The following is a 15,747-nucleotide window of genomic DNA, read 5'->3' as shown; positions in this document are numbered from 1 at the left end:
AGATATTTTAATATTATAAAATAATTTAATTTATTAATATAAAATTTATTTAAAAATTATATTTATCTTGTTATGATTTAATTTAACTATAATTAATTTTATAAATTTAATTATATATAAAATTTAATTAATTTTTATTATATAAATTTTAAAACGAACACTATATAACAAAAGATTATCTCAAAGAATTAATGGCTTCTGTTGCTTGTAATAAACTGAAGGTGATTGGAAGATGGTAATGTGTCTGGTTGTTTGCCTATCAGTCATGACCATCACTCGAGCAAACTCAAAGCCTTTCTTCCTTTTTCTTGTCTGAGAGATACCTTATGACACAAGAGTGGTGTTGGAAAATCTTTGCTCTATTTTGTCAAACACTCCAACTTTATAGGCCACATTATTATTGCAAATTTCATATATACCCACCTCCACTTGGCTCATTATAATATTTCTTTCCTGCTCTTCATTTTAATTAGTGTTATAATTCTAATATTACTAACTTATTTTCTCAAAAAGAATATTATTTAATATAATATACCTACAGATTTAATAAGATAATAAATATATATATATATATATATATATATATATATATATATATATATATATATTAACTGGTGTAAAATTTTAGGTTTAATTTTTTTTTTTTTTGCAATAAAAAGATATTAATGTAACAGTCTGATAATTGATTATTTATGTTGCACATCTACAGTCTTAATTATCATATTAGAAAGAAAAAAAAAAGAGGATTTTGTTGCCCTAATTCTATCGCCCAGTCGAGAAGCAGTTTCGTTAAATGGAGAAAAACAAAAGAGTGCAAGTCATTAACACAAGTAGTTTGCTTGCTAATTTTCGTAGTTTCAAAGAATACCATGGAGACGATTGTCTACAAGAACTGTTTTTCCCTGCTTATTTCATATGGTAGGCATGAAATCCTTGTGTATTTTAACAAATGATCTCTAGTGCTAGCAATATCTAATTGTTTTCTAGTTGTTTGCTGTTGTTATTACAGAATTGATCAATCTGAGCCTTATGGTTAGATAGGTTTAATAATTCATCCCTGCATTTGTTCTTACACAAGTCAAAGTCTATTACAAATTTTAGCCTATCATTCAATCAATGGGCTGAAGTTAAAATCATATATGAATTAGTTTATGAACAAATTTACATGTTTACAACAATTGGTATTCGATGAAATGAAGCTCTTTTCAATATATAAATTTAAAAAATAACTTAAGATTTAGAAGTATATGAAATGATGAGTCATATTGGGTGCTTATCACTTAATCTAATGTTGAAGATTTTTCTAAATAGAAAAGAAAAAGTAGTTATAAGAATACCAAAGCACAACTTGAGAATAATAGAATATATAACACAATATACTAAACACTAATAAGAACCCATCAAATTAAAATAAGGAGATTGCATTTTTATTATTTGCTGGGGAATAGAAGGTTACGATTATTGTTTATGATTTATGATTTGATAATGATGATGGCCAATTGTATTGGGTTCTTGCAGACTGCAGAGCACGTAGGACCACTGCTTGATTAGCTGGAGACCAACAAATTATTACATTGTAGTTATGAAATTATTTACACAGATAGGCTAACAAAAACTGTACATGCTTTAATAAAAGATTAATTAATGTGGGACAAGTTTGAACTTTCATGTCGGAATGGCTTCTTTTATATAATTTAAATGGATCGTTGTAGCATTAATGCCCACATTTTGAGGATGTAATATTGAAAATATATTAGCTCAATTGGTTTTTGAGATCGAGTTTTAAAAATGCAGTTATGTTAAAATTTGAAATAGTATTTTATTACTCGTAAAGATTAGTGTTTTAAATATATATAGACTGAAAATTGATTATTAGCTAAAATTAGAATTTAATAATAAGAATATATCCTATTTTCTTACAATGAAAATGAGAAAGCGGGTGAAAAACAATCGGAATATGGCTACCCAAGCTGGCCAAGAAATCACCACTCTGTGGACGTGAATGACCTGCACTTTCCATTCATGAGCCAGAAGCAGCTTAATCTCACGAAATAAAGCATAAAGGAAACCATGAGCCATCACCTTACCACTAACAGTTACCAAAATCAGCAATAATACTATGAAAACCGCAGTTCCAAGACCAAAAATAGCACCCTAAAACTCTGCTGCAAGAACACTGCAAACAAAGTATTGATATCATTTTAATTGACAGAAAAAATATAACAGAATATGTGTAACGCCTGCATTTTCTCATCATCCATGTTATGTGCATTTACATTTAATCATTGGGCATATGATGGTATATCAATGATATTTTTATTTTATGAGAACAGATATATATTAATTATAAGTAGAGAATAAGAAGCATGATATTAGATTATTAATTTAGATAAGTTGATTAAGTACTTGGGTTATGTGTATTAAGCCTTAAGACTTAATTGAACCAATAGTTGAAGGTTGGATAAATAGATTGGACTTAAAAGATACAATTAAAAGTTAGTACCTATATATGGTTAGTAAGAATTGATTTAGGGTGATAAAAATAGTTTAGTAGGTGGTGGCATTAAGAGAGGAATATTGGAAATTGGAACCATGAGCAAGCTCATTTTACCTCTTCATTTCTCTAAAATTCGTACATGGCCAAAAATACAAAATTTGGAATAAGAGAGAGGAGTGGAATACCTAGAAAAACTTAAGATTAAGATAGGATTTTGCCAACTATTGAAAGAGCCAAGCTAAAGCTAAAGGATTTAAGCATATTAGCAACCCAAAAGCTGAAATTGGTAAGTTGTTACTTGAGTGTTATTAATTTGTCATTAGGGTTCTTGATTACAAATTGAAAAAACTTCATTTGATGCTCTCATTGATTAATTAAAGGTCTGATTATCATGAATTAGTAAAGTATTGAATGATTGCATAAAGATTAAGCTTGATTTAAGTTTAAGTATGTTAAGATAGAAAACTGTCAAAATTCCAGCAACCTTGATGTTCTGTATTTTAGGCATAACATGGGTTATATAAGTCCAAATTAAGCTTAATTGGTGTCTATGGAAATTTTAAAGAGTCCTCTATAACTTTGTAGTTTTGTGATTTCGCTATTTTTGCCGTTTTGGTTGCTTAAATTGAGCAAACAGATTACTGCTCGGGTACAACTAGCTGTATGACCCTTGCTCAGTAATTTAAAAATAATTAAACCTATAGAAGTCGGAATTGAGTAATTCTTCTTGGAGATGAAACTAGACGCATAAATGGATATTTCTATTTAATATGAGATTTTTGTATTAAGCCAATTTTGCCCAGCAATAAATATACCTTGGTACTAAATTCTGTCTAGAAAACAGAAATGTTGGAGATTAGTTTTATGCAATTTATTGATGTTAATTTGAGTTAAATTGGTATTTAACTAGATGGGAAATGTTTATAGGATATTAAAACAGTAATTGAGAGTCTTAAAGGAAGAGTTAGACCTATGAATTAGAGAGGGGATGATCTTGTAATGCATTAGAACTCGCATTTACATGAATATTTGTAATATGCATGAAATGTGAATTGATGAATGTGTTGACAGGTACTCAAAGGCCTGGAAAGGAAGTTGTGGAGAAAGGAGGTTCTTATATGCTAAAGGAATAAGTATATTTTGAGTAAGTAAATAGTTAATATTTGCTATGTTCATATATTTAATCAAATGTTCCGCAAATGGTTGCGTTTGCTTAATATTGTTTATGTTTGAATGAGTGAGATGGAAATGATTGGTGTTGAGTGGAACAATTGTTATTGCTGAAATATGATATAAGTGAAATGATTGAATTGTGATGTTAATTGCATATGTGCATGTGAATGGTGGATTTCCCTGTGAAAAAAAAAAAGATATATATATATAAAGCCTTGGGAGGCTAAAGCCTAGAGAGGCTATAAAAGTGTATAATGTGAGATGAGGCGGAGGCCTTACGTGTGTGATATGTGAGGATGAGGCGGAGCAGCACATTAAAGGGGATCCACAAGCCGTGAGAACTAACCATAATTGTTGAATTGTATTTCTTCTATGATGGTTGTAATGAATTGAGTAGAATGGTATGACTTTATACCTAAACTATGAATATCATGGAAAGTTATGTGATTGGGTGGAAATTGTATTAAGTGTATGTGATATAGATTATGTTGATTATTTATTTCATTTGGAGGCTCACCCCTCTCCAAAATTTTTCTTTTCAGGTTTGTAAATAGTAGTGCATCCGTTGGTTGTATGCGAAGTCTAGCTTTTAGCGATTCTGTCAAGTTGGGCCGGTTGTGAAGTCTCCTCCGATGCATTTTTGTATGCAGTTATGTGATATATATGGAAGTATGCCTTATAAGGCATAAGAAAATGTTTGTAATACTTGTTAAATGATGTTTAAGTATAATCATATGTTTATATGTTAATAACCTTGTGTCTGGATTCTTAACAACCTACATATTGACCTATCTACCTGTAGTATATATTCTACGACGCTTGTATGCTTCCTGGCTAATGTTTATTGGTTAGCATGTGATGGCGGTGTTACAATATGGATAAGCGAGCATCATAGACAAGAAAACGGAAATGACCAAGTTCAAATCATATTAGGGATATAAGTCCAAAGAAGGCTGAATCATGGTTGGATTCTACTTGAGTAGCCCGATCCGATAAGCACGTTTATAAACAATCAAGAAGACTAATCTTATCTTATAGGATTGTGAGTTCTCCATATTTTTTATCCAAACAAATTTTATATATTTTCTCTCTATTTCCTTTAATAATTATTTTTATATAACCAAACATAATAGAATAATAATTTTTTTCTCCCTTTTCTTCAACTCCCTTTCATTTCCTTTAAATTTTCTTCCCGTTGCCTCCCGTTCTCTCTTCGTTACCATGCATAGTGTTAACACTTAGTTGTTATTTAAAATTAAAATTCTTCCTTTAAAATTAAAATTGAATTGAAAAACAGCAACAACATCAGATGAGTCGAATTGATTTAATTAAATAAATAAAATCATCAAAAATTAATTAATAAATTGAATTTGAATCCAACCAATACTAAAATGAGTAAAACTAGCAGTTATAAATTATTTATGTTTGTTATTTCTCAATAATATGAGATTTCTAACACTTAAAAAGAGGAAATACCTTAACGTTTTACTTTTTGAAGTCGTGTCTTACCATTTCATGAGTTTTACTCCTATGACGTTTTTATACTTATCATAGTCGAACCTTGTCCTGTACCACTTATTGCGCCTAATGGAGCCCGATTCCTTAGAGAAAACCTCTTTCCACATTTACCCCATATTTTAGCATTAATAAAGGGAATGTTTGAAGTAACAAAAATATCTTCAGTATCAGTAATTCATCCCAAGGGAAATTCACGATCAATAACAAATTCTAATTCATAATAACTAGTTATTTATCTGTGCGTTGTACGAACCGTTATTATTATTTTAATTATAAAATTAAATTTATAAGTATAATTTTATAATCTTTTTAATATTTAATATTAATTTATAATATTTTAAAAAATAATAATAAACTAATTATTTTTAAATATCATTCATTTCTTTAAAATTTTATTAATGCAATAATATAAAAATCATTTTAAGAATATTTATTTATTAATTTTAATATTATATAAATCAATCACTGTCAATATAATTGATATTACTATTTCTTAAAATTAAAAATTAATTTATTAGTAAAAATAATATTTAAGAATATTATTCTATAACTAAAATTATTATATAATTAGAAAATTAATTTATTAGTTAATATAATATTAAAATATAATTAGTATATTATTTTTTAAAATAATCATTATCTACTTAGAAAATTAGTCTATTATTATTATGTTATTTTTTAAAATTAGAATGAGTGATTAATTGAGAATGTAACTTATTAATCAATAAATTAATAAAAAATTATAAGATTACACATAAGCGTTAGTCTCATATGTCAAAAGTAAGTATAAATGTCAAAATAATAATTCTATGTATAAAAAATTAACCGCATATACCAAAAAAAAATTAGAATTTAAAAATTAATATATAAATTATATGATTTTAATTTACTGTCGAGATTGACAGTCTCATTTTATTTTTCAGGTATCTGTTAGGTTTCTCACAGCTTTTCTCCTTTGGCAGTCCGACTTTCTTAATCTTCGGATTTAATGTAACTAATTTTATTTATATGTTTGATTATTATAATTTTAGATTCTCCGCAGTAGTGATTCTAAAACTTATTACTTTATTTTGGCATGTTAAACCAACCGATGAGGTATTATCTAATTGTGCTGACAGACTTATTTAAGTATATAGTATTTGCATGGTTAAAAAATTAGTAATGAAATAATGTTATAATTAATAAAATTATAATTTGATTGAGTTAGTGATTAGTCAGGTTTGATACGGGTCTCGGTAGCCTTACACATATTTATTTTCTAGTGCCGGTCACAAGCCTACAGATCTAACCGTGACAATTATGATAATTTTATAATAATCATTTTTATCACTAAATATTACTCACTCTCAGAAAGATCCAAATACTAACATTATAATAAGCATAAACTCACGAAGCACAAAAAGCACTAAAAAACACAATGTGGTCCACAACAAACTGAAGATGTAAATGGCAGCAATATAGTCCAGTGGTCGTTATTTTAAGGTTCCACAATAAAAGAACTTTTACTTTAACTGAAAACTACAATATGAAAAATTCTTCACTCTTTTACAGAAAGTATAGAGAATATAGAAAATGGAATTCTTCTTAGGTTTACTGTAGAAAAAAGGAATAGAGGAAACGAGACTGAATTTACGATTTAGTAGCTAAAATTTGGAGAAAAAAATAAAACGGCACAGTTTTATTTTTACAAAATTATGTCGTATTGTATTAAATAAGACTACGTCGGATTGCATTATTGAAAATTAAGCTCTCACTTATATTCCACACTAGTACTAGTTTAGCATAAACAGATGCAATGCAAATAACGTCTCTACTAAACACGCACAGAACGTCTGTTAACGTAAGGACCAATAAGATACAAAAATCGATGTACAGCGACCTCTTAAATGTACAAGGACTATGCAAAACAAACATAAATAGTAGAGGGACTAAAATATGGGTTTAGCCTAAAAAAAGAAAGAGTCTAGATTTATGCGGGCTTAATTTTAAAAAGCTGAATATAAATTCGAAAATAGGCTCGCGACATTTTAGTAAAAGTAAAACATTTGCCCGCAGCATTTCAAATACAGAGCCGACCAAGTAAATCGAAGATATGGAGGATACTGCAGCTCTCAATCTGACTAAACCAATCCGTTGCATCGTTAAACTTGGTATGTCTTTCATCTACAATCATTTTTCACTTTTGTATTTGCATTGGACCAATAATTCAATTAACTGATTCACTGGGCATGCTTATCTTGGTGAAAAGACTGGATCTTTATTTGAAGTGGGTTTGGTTCTTGTGGTTTAAAGTTGATGCGTATTTTCTAATTTGGACCTAATTATCATTGAAATAAGAAACTCAAGGTTATCGATGTATGATAGTGTACTTGATGCAGGAGGTGCAGCAATTACTTGTAAGAATGAGCTAGAGAAGGTAAATGAAGAGAATCTTGAGATTGTATCTTCTCAGCTAAAGCAAGCTTTGATTGCTGGGTCTGGGTCACAAAGAGTTCTTGGAATGGATTGGAGCAACCGGCATGGGACATCTGAAATTTCATGTGATGTGGATAATTTTCAAGAGCAAACTTCCTTGGATTCTTGCAGTTTTGTTGTTGTTCACGGAGCAGGTTAATTAAATATCTTTTCTACTATCACTGAAGACGTTAAGCATGACTTTGGTTTGTTTCACGTTAATGCTTTCTTTTCTGTATGAATATTGTGCTATAGACTAATATGAGAGAAGAATAAAAAAACACACACACACATATATATATTATATAGGTTCCAATTCTTCCCCAAACGCCCTCTCAACGGAAAATCCGGTTCTTCCACTGACCCTGAGGCAAGAACTCCTAGCAAGGAAAGAACCAGTAGTTCTAGTAGCTAATTTAACTATTGATTATTCTATCCCGATCGTGATCGCGGATTCTGAGATTATCTACTGATTTGTGAGTTAACCTACCCCACTAGCACCAATAGGCGGCATAGAGGAAGAAGCACTAAGCCTAAGAATCAACAACATGAAAACTTTGTTTGAAATTATCCCTTTTCTTTATTGGGACTGGGACTAAGAATCACAAACATTTCTGGAACAACTGTAACAGAGGGACAAATTGTCAACTTTGTTTTCAACTCCAAGATTGATTCTTCCATGTTGTTGCCTTTAGGTTCGTTTGGACACTTCCAGGCTAGCAAATCAGGGGTTCATAAGGGAGGATTGAGCCAACCACTTGTCAAGGCTGGTTTTGTTGCCACACGCATTTCTGTAAGATTTTAATCTCTCTGTTCTATTCCTTTCTTTCCTCTCCTGATTTCTAGTAAATGTACCAGACCTTCATTCACTGTATTGCTATGCAACCCAGTGCATGGCATATCATCCCAATAAAACATGTTTGATATGTTAAAGGAGCTTCAATTTTCTGTTACATGTGAATGATTTCCCAGTTTTTGTAAGTCCTGGACTTGCGATCTCATTTTATTTTACAGGAACCAAAATTTAGTAGCTTAATTTGAAAAGAAAGTAGAAAATACTTCTTTGAACTTTTAGTTATTACCATAGCTTGAGACTAACAGTTATTAAGTAATCACTATAATCAGAAAAATATTCTACTATTGGAGTTATTAGAGTCGATATACTTCTATTCTATATACAAGCATGTTACACTCTAAAAGCCTTAGATAATTAGATTTTCTTTCATACCTAAGCTTGTCTTAAATGCATGTAAATTGTCATAACACGCTCAAGCTTTTGCATACACCCATATTAAAACAAGTATTTCATATTGATATCATAAAAAGAAATTGGGGAAACCCGTAATCTGCCCACCCCGCTCCAAAACTATATGCCCCACCTCAATTTCTAATGGAGCAGGGATGGGGTAGGCAAAACCTGGTTCGACACCGCCTGTTGCCATTTCTACACTACTTTGAGATCATTAGAAGACATTCACCTTACAAAAAGTGATTTCACTTGTTAATCTACTCCAGAGTCCAGACCAACTTTTTGGAGATAATTTGTAATGGGCACCCTAATTTTTATGTCATCTTCCTTTCTTATCTATTGGAGTAGATAATATTTTATCATTTCTATCAATTCCTTATGCTATGTTATAAAATTTGATATGACAATTTGTCATCGGACTTCTATGATTTTTCATAAAATATATTATCTCTCCCGCTCTTATCTTCTTTTATGATCTTCTGCACTGATTCAGGTTACAACTCTCAATCTTGAAGTTGTTCGAATACTAGCTAGAGGTACTGATCTAGTAACTAAAGAAAATAGCTATTAAAACTGTCTTTTATATGCACATTCTTGATTGTCTCCTCTTCATTGAATGTGAGAAATAATCTCTGTTTTCATTGTATAAACTGCAAGAAATGGCGGTCATGTTATTGTTAAAGAGGAGTTTTATTGGCATATGCGGTTCATGATCATGCCTGATAATGGCTTTCAAACTTCCATTGTGAACTGCAATGGGCTCTAGTGCATTCCATCTGTCGGCATGCTCACACATGAACACATAACATTTCAGCAAAACACTTGTAACACTAATATTAGCGACAAACTATTGTTATCTCTATTTGCCTGGTAGACTTTTTTTGCAGCATAGTAATGAAATCTCAACTATCTTTTCATAACTTTGCTTCCATGAAAAGTTGCATGTTATGCTGTCATAAATGTGGAAAGCTTGTTGCTGTGGAGAAATTAGACAACAAACACAATGAATAACAATACAAGAATTACATGGTTGAGCAAAACCCTTCCTAAATACATGGGATGATAAGAAATTTGTCACTAGGAAATAATTAAAGGAAATAATTGCATAGTTTGTATCCTAAACCTAATTCAATATCCTATATGTCCAGCTCATAAGGCCCAAAATACACCTCTTACCCTATTGTATTTATCTAGCTAAGCCATTCAAGTATCCAAAATGCCACTGTATTTATAGAACAAACTTATAGTCGGTGACCAAATCATATACAGAATGGATGAGGTATTTTTATTTTATGTATAATTTCTATTAGGGTAACAACAAGAGAGAACCACTTAAGTATTATGGAAGTGCTGCACTTTTCTTTTACCGTGATGATAAACTAAATTAGATGCTATGTGTTTAGATAAATTGCTCAACCAAATAATTTTCTTTTTTAATCTCTTTCCTTTCTATCTTCTTATAACTTTTCTGTCTTTAATGCTATTAACTATCGGTGTGTTGAGTTTAGTTTTTATTTTTGAGTCACGCTTCTTGATCTAGCATCTCGTGAGCATTGAAAGTGGTATCTTGATGTTGTAGGATTAGGTTGGGACTTGATCAGTCTTGAAATTATTTCCATTACATGCTTCCTAGTTTCTTCTTAGCAGCCATTTTTATACTCTGTGTTTGGATGTGGACTGCATCGTTCTAACAAATTCTTTTCTCATCATAGATGGAATTCCTTCCGTTGGAATGTCTCCATTTTCATGTGGATGGTCAACGTCACAAAGAAATGTCAGTCATTGAGCAAGAGTGTCTTTATTTTTTTCAATCACTATAAGTAACACAGTATATTTCCCCTCATCTCTAAAGGTTTGATTCTGTTACTCAGATGGAATCAGCTGATTTATCAATGGTGGCAAAGGCGATTGGCTCTGGATTTGTACCTGTAAGATTCAATGTCTATGTTACTTGAAGCTTGAAATTTTATCAAATATTAATTCTTTTTGTTTATTTCTTTTCAATGGAATATGAGATTTTCACTTAAATTATATGTGCTATCTTCTATTTTGCTCTTGTTTGTCATGTCAAAGATATCATCGATGTCAACTGTAAATTGAGGACACATAATTGTTTGGATGTTCTATTCAGATATGACAATGCGTGCTGAATGTTTTGCTCTAAATGGAACATATTAGAGAAAAGAATCAAGGTGACAAACCTAACTGGTATTCAACTGAAGGTCTAGTTAAGTTGACTCATATGTAGGATAAGGTTTTCCTACTGAGGCTTCCTCCTTCACATAGCCCTGTCTGTCATAATGCAGCCTTCTGCCCTGCCATTTTGCGAAGAGGCTCTTAAATGACTCAAACCGGAGACCCTCTGATCACAAAGGAACAATTTACCATTTCGCCCTCATGTTGAGTCATATATAATATTAAAATGTGGTTAAAAATAACGAAAGAAGAGGAACAGATCCTAACCTTATACTTTGCAAATTGACAAGGATGGTATATAGCGCATCCTGAGGCTTGGGAGATGGAATGGAGCCTGTCTTTTCAAGAAATTTGTTGCTAGCTTTTAACCCCATTTTCACATGGACTGATGGGACCATATTTGGATATATCAAATGCAAATCAATATGGGTCTGTTCTCCTCCAACAGACTGTTCTCATGTGTGGAACAATATTTACACTGATCTACAGAGCAAAGCCATCTATTTTCGGTGTAGATTTAAGTTTCTATAATCAGTGCAAGAGAAGCTATTACCTGTTACAATCTGACCAAAACATGGTTTCAGGACTTAGGAGACATAAATTATATGTCCCCGCTTAACATATGTTTTTCTGAAGTCATATTATATGTCATGTACCTAAACGTTGGAGCAGCAAGTAAAGAAGAATTATCAACACAATGGGCCTGTAATTGAAGTACAACAGGAATGGCAAGGAGTTACCATAGATAAGGAGTTCTAGAAGGAATATCCAATCAGCTTTTGTGTGAGGGGATAAAGCATGTTATGAGTGTGTATTGAGTCTGTTATTTCCAGTTGTATTAGCACAATATTAAACGTAGATTTTAGTCTATGATGAGTCAATAATTAGTATAAATAGAAGCTAGTATGGAATAGGCACTCAATTAATGAAATATAAGCACGATTGTTTCTTATTTCTTATCTCTCTCTTTGCTGTTCTTTCCTCTTTATTTTCCCTCATTTCCTCCTTTTTCTCTCCTTTTCTCACCTCCCAAACACTCCATTTCTTCTATTTCTTTCAGTCATTACTCTCCACTGAGGTACAGCATATTCTTGTGTCAAGGGGTGGCAGCTTGTATATATGAAGATGATTAATAAATTATCTTCTTATGACCAATAAGAACAAAACCCCAACTAATGGAGAAGCTTAAACCTTTTGTCACACAGTTTAGTCCATGCACATAATGTATGTATGGACAACTATAGCAATGTAGTCTTCGTATCTCCTTTTCTGTATGCCCATTGGTTGTAGAGAATTGAAATTATGACAAAGCACTTGCTTAGGGTTATACTCGTATATTAGTTCAAGTAGGTGGAATAGGCAAGTATTGTATGGCAATTTCGAAGGTCAAATTTCTTTGAGGTGATAAACACTCTTGTTCACCAATGAGAAGTATTGGCTTATAGGCATGTGTACCTCCGGGGCAGAAGATGGAAGATTACACCATTTGTTTGTGGCCACATAAGACACTTATTGAGATACTTTTAGCTCGAACCTCTTACTTGTCTAACTGCTTGAGTCGAGGAGAGTTGTGATTAGTTTCTTTTGGCTTCTTTACACTCTCTTTCTCTCTCTCTCGTTGAAATTTGGCTATATAATAATAGATTTTTATTTGCTTTCTAGGTTCTACATGGAGATGCTGTACTTGATGAATTTCAGGTATGATCTCCTCAGGGATATTTTCTCCTTGTGATTTTAGAAGTGAAATTCATCTATTCTTCAATTTCTCATTTAATCAGGGTTGCACCATATTGAGTGGTGATGTTATTATACGTCATCTTGCGGCCTACTTGAAACCAGAATCTGTTGTTTTTCTTGTATCCTTTTTTTCCATGGCTTGGTTTCTTCATATGTTTCCTCATCTTGACCAGAGCTTCGTGAACTGGTACCTAAATCTCATATGTTCTCTTGTGCAAAATCAGAATCAGACTCTTAACTATGCTTTATTTAATATCTCCTGTTCTACTGCATCATAAATGTTACTATGTCGTGATTTTAAAGCAGCCTTTCAATTTAATGCTGTGTTAGCATGTAGTTGACAAAGTAATCATCATATGATCACCTTGAACTGGGTGGTTAGATTATGTCTAGATTTATAAATGTCTCAACTTGGCTCCTAGAATTGGTATTTTGTACTCTTGCAGGATGTCTCACCCTCGCTCTCAAACACACACCAGATTTATCCTTGTTTGATAGCTATTGAAACAAAACTATTCACTTGTTATCCAATTAAATCAGATTAAAGACAGATGTTTTGGGCGTGTATGACCGTCCACCTTCTGAACCCGGTGCAGTACTCTTGAGAGAGATTGGTAAGTGCTCATATTCACCTTCGATCTTAAGCATTGACCTTTCAAACCAGATGGGCATTTAACCAATTTTCCAATCATTACAGCTGTGAATGAGGACGGAAGCTGGTCGGTCGTGAATCCAACACGCCAGAACATGAATAACCAAGGTTTGTGAAAGAAATTAAGCTTTGGTGCTGCAAATTTGATGTTTATAGTAACCATTTTGACTACAATCATAGTAGACTCCAAAAGTACATCTTCTAGAAGTTAGTAGTTGCTAGAAAAACTTAGTTGAGGTAGTTGATTGTGCATAGCGAATACAGCAATATCCAGTACTTGACAAACATGATATGGTTGAAGTAGTTGTGTTGAATGTCGAATATTACCAATACTACAATTGATTAGTTTAATCATACCAAGTTGATTATGTAGTTAATAACAATAAGCTTTAGCACCTGATTGCATTTTTATACTTCCACCAAGCATATGTTGGATATATCATAGTAATGGAGAAGGAAGTGGAGTTACATCTCTTTTCCATTTTCATTCAGGAGTTCCACGGAGTGAAGAGTTGGTTTTCTGAAAGAAAATTTGAACTTAGATACTTTTCCTCTCTTCTGTGTGGTGGCAGTACTTTAAAAGATTGATCTCTTTCTTCCAGTGTATAGAGAATTTAGGGACTATTTAGATATGTCCATGAATTCTCATATTATGCCTCCATCAGAGCAATGATACTTAAACCTATAAAGATTCAAATTTTAGGCAAGTGCCCTTAGTTCCTCAGCTTGTTGATGCAAGTGCTAACTATGGCCGTTGTTCATTTCATTTGTGCAGAAGCATTATTCTCATTCAACAGTAGATTATGTCTCTGTTGTTTGAACTAACACCGCATCAGCATAAATTTTAGTTTTTCTTAACAGTTGAAATAACGGTAGCAGCCCATGATACAACCGGAGGGATGGAGACCAAGATTTCAGAAGCTGCAATGATCGCAAAACTCGGCATTGATGTCTACATTGTGAAGGTAATAACTTTCATTGAAGATCTTGATCATTGTATTTTGTTTTCATTCATTATAGTTTTTCTTTTTTAACCTATAATATGTTAGTGCAAGCAGTACTAAGAATTTTTGGCGAATACAGGCGGCAACAAGCCACTCATTGAAAGCCTTAAGTGGAGAACTGCGAGGTACTATTCCTGATGATTGGCTCGGGACGGTCATTAGATTTGTTGCTAAAGGAACGGGTAGTACCTGTTGAATGATGGAGGCATTGGATATGAGGTTATTAATATTTGCCAAAGTCTCTCATAAAGCACGAATAGGCTCAGAGATAATCAAGACTCGAGAATCTGGATTCCTCTTATTCGACATATTCTAACTTATGAATTGCATGCAGCGACTCTTGAGGCATCTGCAATGCACAATCGCTGGTTCTGTTAAGGAGCGAGTTCATTGTCTAGAATATAATCAGGACTGCCATTAGAAGCAGCGAAACGTACACTTTGCTTCACTATGCTTGTGACATGATCTTCGATAAGCATGAGTCTGAGATGTTTGAAGTGAAAAATAATAATAATAAAATTAAAAATAAAAATTCTTCGGAAACGTGCAACTGAATTGTATTTCACACAGGGTGCCATGCACAGAATCAAAGTCTCTTCAAGCCTCCAACCTCTGAAATTTGCGGAACAGCCAACTTCAGTTTGGACTTTGGATCCCTATAAATAAACCCATAATTATAGACATATATTCAATCGACTATGGCCATATTGTCAACTATATAACCGCACAGTGAATTGATTCCATACAAAGACTTTCTTTCTCCTCGTCAGCTCCAACCGTATATTATCGCATTTTCCTATTTAAACATATTAATCCCTATTCCTCTAAATTTACAAAGAAGCAGGATATGCCGGATTATAAGATTCCTATTCCTGCTACGGATAAGGAACAGAATCAGGAACTTTAATTAATTTATACATGTAAAAATTCATAGTTCATATATCTACAGAAAAAACATTATATATATATAAATGCGTATAAACCTAGCATAAAAAAATAATAAATCATATGGTCGTTAATACATTTTTAAATAAATAATTTTCAAATTTATATATAATTAAAAAGCATAATAAAAAGAATATTATATCCAAAACAGAAAAAAAAAAAAAAAAAAAAAAAAAAGGAACCGTTCCCGTTTATAGCAACCGGACAACTATTCCCTATTAGGCTTTGGAGCAGGAACAGAACAACCCTTATCAAGGCCTTAGAACTTTATATCATCATGGGCAAAACCTCCACTCAAACAGGGAAAATTGCAATTCTATGC

At 32.2% G+C, this 15,747-nt stretch overlaps 1 protein-coding gene across 3 annotated transcripts; it reads left to right on the top strand.

Moving 5' to 3' along the window:
- The first annotated feature begins 7,178 nt into the window (after positions 1-7,178).
- LOC8289160 (isopentenyl phosphate kinase) lies at positions 7,179-15,023 on the top strand. Of its 3 annotated transcripts, none has more exons than XM_002512087.4 (12): positions 7,179-7,338; positions 7,567-7,797; positions 8,338-8,435; positions 9,385-9,427; positions 10,604-10,665; positions 10,763-10,819; positions 12,750-12,785; positions 12,866-12,943; positions 13,372-13,438; positions 13,522-13,584; positions 14,338-14,441; positions 14,560-15,023. In XM_002512087.4, the coding sequence occupies exons 1-12, from the start codon at positions 7,281-7,283 to the stop codon at positions 14,674-14,676; spliced, it is 1,014 nt and encodes a 337-aa protein (XP_002512133.2). In that variant the 5' UTR covers positions 7,179-7,280; the 3' UTR covers positions 14,677-15,023. The 3 variants fall into 3 exon arrangements, with proteins under 3 accessions (XP_002512133.2, XP_015584555.2, XP_025015833.2); XM_025160065.2 differs by having other exon boundaries at positions 7,196-7,338; positions 7,576-7,797; XM_015729069.3 differs by lacking the exons at positions 14,338-14,441; positions 14,560-15,023 and adding an exon at positions 13,969-14,179.
- The last annotated feature ends 724 nt before the right edge of the window (positions 15,024-15,747 follow it).

Source organism: Ricinus communis, chromosome 1 (genome assembly GCF_019578655.1).
Source record: "Ricinus communis isolate WT05 ecotype wild-type chromosome 1, ASM1957865v1, whole genome shotgun sequence".
Taxonomy (NCBI): Eukaryota; Viridiplantae; Streptophyta; class Magnoliopsida; order Malpighiales; family Euphorbiaceae; genus Ricinus; species Ricinus communis.
Note: the sequence above shows the minus strand (reverse complement) of the source record. Positions and strands in the feature narration are given on the sequence as shown.

Coding starts and splice junctions, on each gene's coding strand:
- LOC8289160 (XM_002512087.4), top strand. CDS start 7,281: ATGGAGGATACTGCAGCTCTCAATCTGACTAAACCAATCCGTTGCATC. Junction 9,428..10,603: donor TGTTCGAATACTAGCTAGAG/GTACTGATCTAG, acceptor TTCTCATCATAG/ATGGAATTCCTTCCGTTGGA. Junction 12,944..13,371: donor CAGAATCTGTTGTTTTTCTT/GTATCCTTTTTT, acceptor ATCAGATTAAAG/ACAGATGTTTTGGGCGTGTA.